Source organism: Trachurus trachurus (genome assembly GCF_905171665.1).
Source record: "Trachurus trachurus genome assembly, chromosome: 2".
In the NCBI taxonomy this organism is placed as follows: Eukaryota; Metazoa; Chordata; class Actinopteri; order Carangiformes; family Carangidae; genus Trachurus; species Trachurus trachurus.
In genome coordinates this window covers 4,865,883-4,876,222 of record NC_139914.1, presented here as the reverse complement: position 1 = coordinate 4,876,222, position 10,340 = coordinate 4,865,883, and the positions used below count along the sequence as shown (strand labels likewise).

Sequence of the window (10,340 nt, the reverse complement as noted above, 5' to 3'; positions counted from 1 at the left end):
CACCCAGCACTTTCAGATGAGGCTTCCCCGTGCAAAAGCAAAAGCAAAAGCACAAGTAAAAGCCCTGAGAAATCACCAGAGATAACGGAAACATCTGTACCAGAAAGGGAGGAAACACCTTTGAGTGTAAAATCCAGGATCTCTGTGCACACGACCACCAGCGCTGTGACTGACATTCTTCTCAAATGGTCCAATGAGACAGCAGACAGTGCCGAGAAATGTGGCAAAATTTCTCCCTCATCTAATCACGCTTTGGAAGCAAAGATTATAGCGTATGATATTGTCAGAGCTATCAGAGAAGACCTGCATTATGAGAACTTCGACAACATTGGATGCTGTGAGAAAAGCAAGTCACCACAACCTCATTTTGACATGAGGCCAATTGTGGACATGGTGAAAGACTTTTTTGCCAAACCTGCAAGTGCCACCGCCAATGTCGACCCACAAAATCAGAAATCAGGCTTTGTCACATTTGCCAAAAACCAATATAGAAAAATGATGACAGAGCTGAAGACCCAAGCAAAGAGACCACACTCACGGTATCTGGTAAGGCTTAGACAGAAATCAAGAAAGTCACCAGGGCTGGCGGCCGTTGAAGACGACGAGAAGCTCTACATAGGAGAGCTTCCAGAGTCCCCTAGATCGACTCCCAGACCATTTAGCCGGACATCAGTATTTAGCACTCCAAAGACTGGAGTTCATTTTGAGGCCATCAAACCTCAAATTGAAGAATTGTTTGACAAGCTCAAGTCAGGGAATCTTTTCGCACGTGCCAGAAAATCACAGGAAAACATCATGTTGAATGACAACATCAAGGAACTTGTTAAGGAACTGATTGGGAAAATTTTCGACAACCTCATGGAAGACGACTTCTATCAATTTCCTGTGGTTGCAGTGGATGCACATCTTACCAACCGTGTCATCCCTGGAGTCACCAAGAGGGAAGATGGCGCAACAAGGCTTTCTCCTGAAGTCCGCTATGCCATGGCAGAGGACATGGTGGGAAAGCTCCTGCAGAATTTGATACTCTGCGCCGACAAAGAGCGATCAGAAAAAACAGCCCAGCAACTGTCTGGCACACTGACCGACATCCGAGAATTAATCGACAATAAGATGAGCTCATCGGAAGAAGATGGAATGACTCCAACACCAGAGCCCCCTAAAAGCTGTGATGTACCGACTACTGGGTCACCAACTATAAGATCAACTACACGATCACCGGCTAGACGATCATCAACTACAAGATCTCCAGCTCCACGATCAACGGCTACACAATCACCAGCTCCACGATCGCCGGCTACACGATCACCAGCGACAGAATCACCGACTACACGATCAACGGCTACACAATCACCAGCTCCACGATCGCCGACTACACGATCAACGGCTACACAATCACCGCCTACATGGTCATTAACTACACAATCACCAGCGACAGAACCACCGACTGCAGCACTTCCTCCGGCTTTCCCTTTCGCACCTGGTTCTTCTATTGGGAAGGTTGCTGCTACCTCGAATGCGCGTAAAAGCCGTCTAAATTGTCCCAGTTGGCACTCAGAACCAGCTGTAAGAACAACACCAGTGTTTAAGCCCAGTCGTCAAGTCTTTCAGTCCGCTCCAGTGCGAATCTCTGAGTATGATAGAAGACAATCGCGGTTAGCTGACATGGTCTCTCCTAGATCACAGGACATGACCAACCAAGACATGACTGCACTCCCCACCACAGGGTCAAACTTTCTTCAACGACTATTACCTAACTGTTTCCGCTCAGAGGACATGACCACCGAAACCACTACTTTACTCTATTTGAGGCTCATCACACACATCCAGGCTACAACTGAAGATTCTTCTCAGATAGAAGACATCAACACCATCATCCAGCAGCTGTCTGACATGCTCCGTGACTCCTCTTCCAAAAAAATCAAGAAAAACCTGAAAAGACTCAATAATGACGTGCTCAGAGACCTCTGTAGGGAGTTTGGCTCTGTAGACCAAGTACTTGAGACTTTATTGACATCAGGTGACACATCATTTGATGATGCTCTTGTCAGGGTTCTAAAATTCCGCCTGGATTCCCTCCTTAACGCACCGAAGAGGTCCAAACTCTCCAGGTTTTTCAATGCTCTTGCTAGGGCTTTTTAGATCAAAGATATGTTAGTCCTGCCTTTAGATAAATTTGATTTGTAAGTGATTAATAATAATTAATCTTATGTAAGGTTTTCTCCGGGTGCTCCGGTTTTTCCGACCAATTTTCAATAAAAAAAAAAAAAAAAAGACCGATAAACATCCTCAGTGTCTCAGCCCACCGACTGACATCCGAATGAACTGGAATACTCTCCATTACCATCGTCAATTCACCATCTTATGTAAGGTTTTCTCCGGGTACTCCGGTTTTTCCTACAAATTTTTAATAAAAAAAAAAAAAAAGACCACTAAACATCCTCAGTGTCTCAGCCCACCCGTAAGGCTGGCCAATCAGAAATTGATCTAGGGCAGTGACTGACATCCGAATGAACTGTAATACCCTCCATTACCGTCTACAATTAACCCTCTTGTTGTCCTTCTGGGTCAAATTGGCCCAATCTGTTCACTTCCTCCATCCTTCCTTCTTTCCACAATCCTTTTTCCCTTCCTTCTTTCCTTACTTCTTCTTCCTTCCTTTTTGACCCAATCTGTTCCCTCTCTCCATCTTTCTTTCCTTCCTTTTCCCTTCCTTCTTTCCTCCCATCGTTCCCTTTGTCCTTCCTTCTTTCCTTCCTTCTTTCCCTTCGTCCGTCCTTCCTTCCTTCCTTCCTTCCTTCCTTCCTTGACCCAGGAGGACAACAGGGGGGTTAACCATCTCATGTAAGGTTTTCTCCGGGCCCTCCGGTTTTTCCTACCAATTTTCAATAATAATGATTTGTCTGTCAAAAAATAACAATTTCCAATCAATAAAAAAAAAAAAGATTTTAATTGTGTGTGTTTTGTTTCTGTCAAACTCACAAAAAATAACTTCATGTTGGTTATTCAAAATGTTACTGCATGAGTGCATTTTTACTTAATTATCCAAACAATAAAAAATCAAAGTAAAAGTAATTTTGGTGACAATGTAATTCTTTGTGAATGGGTTACAGTTATAAAGTTTCATTTCTAGAATAGCATTTGTTGGCAACTTTTTTTTTCTGTGGGCAAAGTATTGTGTGAGTCCCACTTGTGTTGTCAATCACAGCCTTAAGAAGTGAGAGGCACATGAAGGGACACTCCGAGGTGACACAGTCTGCCCTTTCACTTCTCACTGTGTTCGTGCTTGCATTGACCACCCCGACCCCGCCCCACCCAACAGGGTTATTTTTGCCCGACACTGTCCCGCCCCACAGCTGAGGCCATGGGTACAAACTGAACCCCTCTCTCTCACACACACTATCTCTCTCTGTCACAAACACACACACACCAACACACACACACACGCTGTCTCCCTGGCATTCGACCTCAGCTGACACTCACAGAGGTGCAATGGGACTGAGCGGACTTCACCGAATGGACTTGGAGTAGAATCTGAAACTGAGACCTCTCTCTCTCACACACACACATTCAAACAGACACACACACACACAGGTAGATACATTTACACAAACAAACACAAGCAAAGCGTGTCTTTCTTGACCATGACGGATACTGCAGCTGAGGAGGACAAGGACCCTGATATTGAGCTTTTTGTCAAGGTGGGGGTTTTTAGTCTATGTGTGTGTGTTACAGTGTGTGTACATCACAATTTGACCCTAAGTTTCTCACTTCTAAATTGCATCTCTTTACAACCATACCCTCTATAATTTTTGTGTGTAATACAGTAAAATTTTAGCCACATATGTGCTGTTTTGTTGGGGTGGCTCCTTTAAGCGTGTGCATGCCATGTTGTTGTTGTTGCATGCTGATTTTCCGTGTGTTAACCTGACACCCACGTGCAGGGACAATCTCTCTCTTTCTCTCCCCCACTGAATAATTACTGGGGCCCTTTCAGTATTGAGAGCAGCAGCTTTGAATGGTCTGAAGTTATGATACACTATGTGTGTCAGTGCATGGGGTTGTTTTTATGATCAATTTACTTACAGTAACACATGCAAAGACTGTTACCACTCTCTTTTAAGCAGCAGACAGTTTGCATGGCTTATAGCACTGCTCAAACACTGGACACATGATGAAACATATTTTATCTGTCCAAACATTAAAAAATGAATTAAAAAACTGCCTAGCAACACAGCTAAAACACCTGCTTATTATGCAAAGCTAACTAGCTGCTAGTGGTTTCCAACTCATCAAACTGTACCTTTAAATAGGCCTATCTCAAATGCGAGCCCACTTTTTGTCTATGATTTCTGTAGCTGATACACAACTACAGTGTGTAGGAACGGGAAGTTCAGATAAGCAGTGAGGCGGCTAATGGAAGGAGTGTGGATTATTCATGTTGGACTCAGTGTCTTATTACAGTGTCCTGTTGCAGCTTTGCATAAATACACACACTCAGGCACGCATACTCACACTCAGTTGGTTTTAATGTATTTGATTATATTCCAATTAAAAACATGTGTAGGCTACACAAACAGAGACAGTAAAAGACGCCAATTCTTCATGTGAGAAATGAATGAATGGTTGTCAAAAGTGTGTCACTTGCAGTTTCTATGGAGTCGGTCAGTGTCATGAAATAAAGGTGGGAAGTCCCCACATGAGTTTGTAACTGGAAATTAGTTTATTTTACACAACTAAAGAGAAAACCAACCTAAAAGACGAATAAAATCAAAGACTGGAAGCCCGGGGTGAGACAGAGAAGCGGGTTGATTGCTGATCGCTGTGCATACTGCAGCCACAGCAGGTAAAATCAATCACTGATGACCAGACTCCTGTAGTGAGGCCGGCCTGGAGAGGGCGGATGTCACAGTGTTATTTGTGAAATATGCACGTCCATAGCAACGGACACTGCAGTGCTCATCTGACCAGCCCTGAATGTGTATCTCACCGTGTGTGTATATGTGTGTGTGTTCGCAGGCTGGTAGTGACGGAGAGAGCATTGGAAACTGCCCGTTCTCCCAGCGCCTCTTCATGATCCTCTGGCTGAAAGGAGTAGTCTTTAATGTCACCACTGTTGACCTCAAGAGGTAATAATAGAGCCAACAAACACGATGAAAGACTAGAGAATGGAGAATGTCATTTCTAATCCCAATTGCAATTTTATATACATGTCTCAAATTTGAGTTAGATTCAAAATTGATGGGGCTAATCTTAAAATGGTTATTGAAGCTGAATCATATGCAATTAATCAAATATGACTACATATATTCTGAAAAGTGTTGACTTTTAGATTCACAATGAATTATGATCTGATAACAGTTCAGTCAGGCAGCTCAGAAACATTGTAAACTGGAGTTTATGATCGGGGAAGGGAAGGTAACAGCACCACCACCATCACCACCTGGAGCCACAAAGACACAGGCTCATGACCGATGAGGCAGAAACAGGTGGTGCAGGTCAAATTGTTTTATTAAAGAAACTCAAAAATGCTCAGGATTGGAGCTGCTGGGGACAAGAAATAATTGAAGACGGGGGATCAGGTGCATATGCAGCAAACATATTAGAGGATTCATCCCTGGGTTACATTCGAGAGAGCCACACTACTGGTGAGCTCCTCACTACATTGGCAACTACATAGGACATAGCTGGTGAATTCAAATCCAATTCAAATTCAAATTCAAATTCAAAGAACGTTTTTTTTGCCCCTGAGGGCCAATTAAAAAGAGCAGGTAGAGCAGCTAGCTTAGATTAAAAAGGAAAATACAAAAAAAAGCATAAATATTTAAATAAATTAATAAATACATAGTGAACCATTTGCTGCTAAAGAGTCCAGTATGATCCGTGGGTATTGGTTGGGATCAAAACAAAACCTTAAAACAGGCAACTATTTGGTAAGTTCACTACAAAGTTTAAGCAATGACAGTATGTCAGTGTGGTTTCTACATCTTGTTTTCATTGCCTTAGTAAAAATAATTATTTGATTCAACTTTGAGGTACATTATAAAGTGTGAGTTTCCATTAGATGCTTAACATACATGCAGCAGAAGTAAAATTTGGGAAGAAATGCTAAATGTCCAATGCTGTAGTTGTGTTTTCCAATGCTGTAGTTGTGTTTTTGGCCAACAGATAGGCCTATCTTTAAGGTGTGTGTTTAATTATGTTGGGCTGAGGTTGTAAAACGGTTCCACTCTTGATTAGGAAACCGGCCGACCTTCACAACCTGGCCCCGGGGACACACCCGCCGTTCCTCACCTTCCAGGGGGAGGTCCTCACTGATGTCAACAAAATAGAGGAGTACCTGGAGGCCATGCTGGCTCCACCAAAGTAGGTCCTGCATGTGCACAAAAACACAGACAATGGGAACAGGAAGTGAGCAACATGCCAACTCTCACACCGTATTCTTGTCGCTCAGGTATCCCAAACTTGCAGCGAAGAACCGGGAATCCAACACGGCCGGAAACGACATATTTGCCAAGTTCTCAGCTTACGTCAAGAACACAAAACCAGATAAAAATCGAGGTATGGGCTCACTCAGCCTGCTGTATCCAAAGCTATTCCCTAAATGCAGTCTAGTAAACCCTGTTGACCTTCATGACCTTTTGGTCTGGAAATGCTGTTTTGTCTGTTGCAGATTTAGAGAAGGCTCTAAACAAGGCCATAGCTAAGCTGGATAAGTATCTGGTGGAGGCGCTACCTGACGAGGTTGACATGGGACACCGTGGCAAGGATGAATCTAACCGCAAGTATCTGGATGGAGATGAACTGACACTGGCGGATTGCAACCTCCTGCCCAAACTTCACGTCGTCAAGGTAACCTGCTTTGGATATCACATTGGTTTTTTGATCCCATTGACCTCATCATCAGTTGTGTTTTCTGACAGCCTCGCTGCTCGCTTGTTTTTTTGTCAGGTGGTTGCAAAGAAATACCGAAACTACGACATCCCGTCCGAGTTTAAAGGACTGTGGCGTTACCTTGGCAACGCCTACAGCCGAGATGAGTTCACCAACACTTGCGCAGCTGACGTTGAAATCGAACTGGCGTATAAGGATGTAGCCAAGAGGCTGGGAAAGTGAATGCATCACAACCTGCTGTACCTTTTTCTCTTTTTTGGAAAATACTTAAAATCATGCATCTGATACACATTACACACTCTTTACACAACATGAGCATGTGTTAAAAATGATTCATCAATGTCTAAAGGTTTTGCTAAGAATATAGATTATTATATTAGAATATAGGCTGATGGCTCTGAGCTTATTCTAAACAAAATGGAAGGGCTGAAAAAGGGTTGGTTTTGGTGATTATGCTGCTGCTACTTCTCCTAAAATAAATATATTTATTCAGGAGAAGTATCCGATTAAAAAATTACAAATCATTTTCGAGGGAAAAATGTGTTTGTCATTTTAAACTATGCTTGGCAACAGTAGGTGGTGGAGTTTAATTAATGGGGAATTTGAGATTAAGGCAATTCATTAAATAATGAAATCACTGCTGGTTATCACAGTCTCACACTTAATCAGTTTATTGACTTAATATGTAATGATATCATAGCATTTTTCTCTTTGTTGTTGAAAAATACTGCTAAGAATGTGTTTCAGCCAAAATTGTTTGTCTTTTATCGGGTCAAAGTCGACTTGTGAACTTTGTGGGGATGTGGTGCCTCCTTCCTTTTCTCAATGAGAATGAATGGCTTTAACGCTTTAATTCCCTTTTCTATTAGAGTCTCACACCACAGTTTACAGATTGTTCTGATAATGTATTTCAGATTAAAGCTTCACTATGAAACATAGTGAAATAAATAAAAAGACAAAAACACAGATAACCCAGTTTACCCCAGCTACAGTGTTGACAGCCTATTTAGTGCAAACTGATGGTAGTGAATGTAATTTTAGTCATCAGTGCCTTAGTGGGAATCAAGCTCTCTTCTGCCTTAAGCTCTATGTCTGTACAGTAAATTATATATATTTGAATATAATATGAATTTGAATTATTGATGTCATCAAAGGACCTCTGGTGCTCCGTGGAGCCGTATGATGATAGTATAAACTGAACATGTCTGTAAATGATTATAGCTGAACTACATTCATATTCTGTCTGATTATTAGAACCATAAACGCACTGTGTATATGTCACTTATTTGAATAATAAATCTATTTTCTCAGAGACTGAGCCTGAGAGTTGTGGTTTGTCACTTGTGAATTTCTGCAGAAGGAATGGATACTGACTTATTGATACTGAAGTACAAAGGTTTTCTCACTCATTTGTTCAAATGGAAATTTATGCACAGTCTGTGTAATGAATAGCAGTCATGCACACTCACATGTGATCCTGCATACATAGGCCTATACAACAAAGTGAGAGGTACCTGCTGTCAGTCAGCGTGCAGAAAAAAAAGCAAAGGAAAACTTTACATGCAAGAATCTAAAAATGAACACTGTATTTCCCTGCAGGTGCTGCTGTGCACACAGCTGCTCCTCCACTTTTTACTTTAAGTTTTTATTTTCTCCACACAGCAGGTTGTCGCTCTTCTCATCTGCCTCTTCACCTCCGTAAATAAACATGTCACAGAACAATTGAGCAATTCTTTACTTCTTGTGGTATTTTTTTTATTTAATTAAACAAATGCAGAACCTAATTGTTATATAATATAATTCAATAAGTAAACTGGATTCTCTTAGCATCTGAGAGCCAGCAGATGGCAGTAGATACAAAGCTTTCATTGCACTGTTATGGTAACATCTAGTTAGGGATCATCCTGTTTTATGTCTTTTCTGTTTAATTACTTTTACAGGGCAAATGGTAGTTGAACATTATAGTAACACTCACCATTCAAGCTTTGCAGCCATCAAATATTACATCTATCTTAAATGAAGTTGGTAAAATAATATTTTTTATGCAGATTATCCAGATAAATTGACAAGCTGTAAATGGGCACTTTATTTTAAGTTTACTACTATATGGTTCATTCAAGTGCCCTATTTAATAAAAAAAGAAAGAAAGAAGATATTTTAAGTATAATCCCAGTATTTCAAATAGGCTACTACTCAATTCAAATAAATTAAACCCACTCCAATTAAAGCACACAAAGTGGAGCCAACTGTATAGTATCAAACTTTGCCAATAAATCTATGACAGTGAATCAGAAAATGATAACACTGTACCTTAATTTGCTTTACCTTAAAGTTTTTTTTTTTTTTTTTTTAGTTATCAAGGGTGGAAGGTTAAAAAAAATACTCAGGTAAAGTATAAGTAGCCTACCTAAACCCTAACCCTAAAAAAATAAGCTATTTTAAGTAAAATCCCAGTGTTTCAAATACTACTCAGTTAAAGTAAAAAAATTAAAATCAGTGCTGTAGTATCACATTTTGTTAATAAATCTGTGACAGTGATTCAGATAATGATTACAAGCTACCTTAATTTTGCCTTATCAAATAAATATAGTAGAGTGGAAGGTTGAAAAAAATACTCAGGTAAAGTATAAGTAGCCTACCTACTAAAAAAAGCTATTTTAAGTAAAATCCCAGTGTTTCAAATACTACTAAAATCAGTACAGTAGTATCAAATTGTGTTAATAAATCTGTGACAGACAGTGAATCAGATAATGATTACACTGTACCTTAATTTTGCCTTTTAAGTTATCAAATAAATACAGTAGAGTGGAAGGTTAAAAAATCCCACAATTACCTCAAATATCCTATAGGCCTACAGGTCAAAAGTTTGGACACACTCAATGCATTTCCTTTATTTTCATGACTATTTACATTGTAGATTCTCACTGAAATTCCACTAATGAACCCTGACATGGCACACCTATGAAGTGAAACCCATTTTCAGGTCAGGTTCACCTCTTGAAGCTCATCAAGAGAATGCCAAGAGTGTGCAAAGCAGTAATCAGAGCAAAGGGTGGCTACTTTGAAGAAACTAGAATTGGTGCGGGCAGAGATAGAGGAGGAGGAGGAAGAAGAAGGAGAGGAAGAAGAAAAGAAGAAAGAGAAGACAAAGAAGAAAATAGGCTACATGTTTTCAGTTATTTCACACTTTTTTGTTAATTCCACATGTGTTCATTCATAGTTTTGGTGCCTTCAGTGAGAATAAAGGGTACACATTGAATGAGAAGGTGTGTCCAAACTTTTGGCCTGTACTCCTACATATAAGTGTATTATTATTATTATTATTATTATTATTATTGTTATTATTAAATCAATACTGTACTGCTGTGATTAGGGATAGTTTTTTTTCGTTTTCGTTTCGGGTGGTGAACACGCAGACGGTCCCTTGCGCTTCGTCTCTGTCGTTC

The 10,340-nt window shown here is 40.5% G+C and overlaps 1 protein-coding gene across 1 annotated transcript; it reads left to right on the top strand.

The window, feature by feature from the left end:
* Positions 1–3,409: 3,409 nt before the first annotated feature.
* clic5a (chloride intracellular channel 5a) lies at positions 3,410–8,193 on the top strand. Its single transcript, XM_083986891.1, has 6 exons — positions 3,410–3,701; positions 5,020–5,129; positions 6,241–6,366; positions 6,455–6,561; positions 6,674–6,852; positions 6,952–8,193. The coding sequence occupies exons 1-6, from the start codon at positions 3,645–3,647 to the stop codon at positions 7,114–7,116; spliced, it is 744 nt and encodes a 247-aa protein (XP_083843017.1). The 5' UTR covers positions 3,410–3,644; the 3' UTR covers positions 7,117–8,193.
* The last annotated feature ends 2,147 nt before the right edge of the window (positions 8,194–10,340 follow it).

Bases quoted from the DNA above. Each gene is read 5' to 3' on its own strand.
- clic5a (XM_083986891.1), top strand. From the start codon at position 3,645: ATGACGGATACTGCAGCTGAGGAGGACAAGGACCCTGATATTGAGCTT. The intron at 3,702-5,019 runs GTGGGGGTTTTT...GTGTGTTCGCAG, and splicing joins ATATTGAGCTTTTTGTCAAG to GCTGGTAGTGACGGAGAGAG. The intron at 6,367-6,454 runs GTAGGTCCTGCA...CTTGTCGCTCAG, and splicing joins GCCATGCTGGCTCCACCAAA to GTATCCCAAACTTGCAGCGA.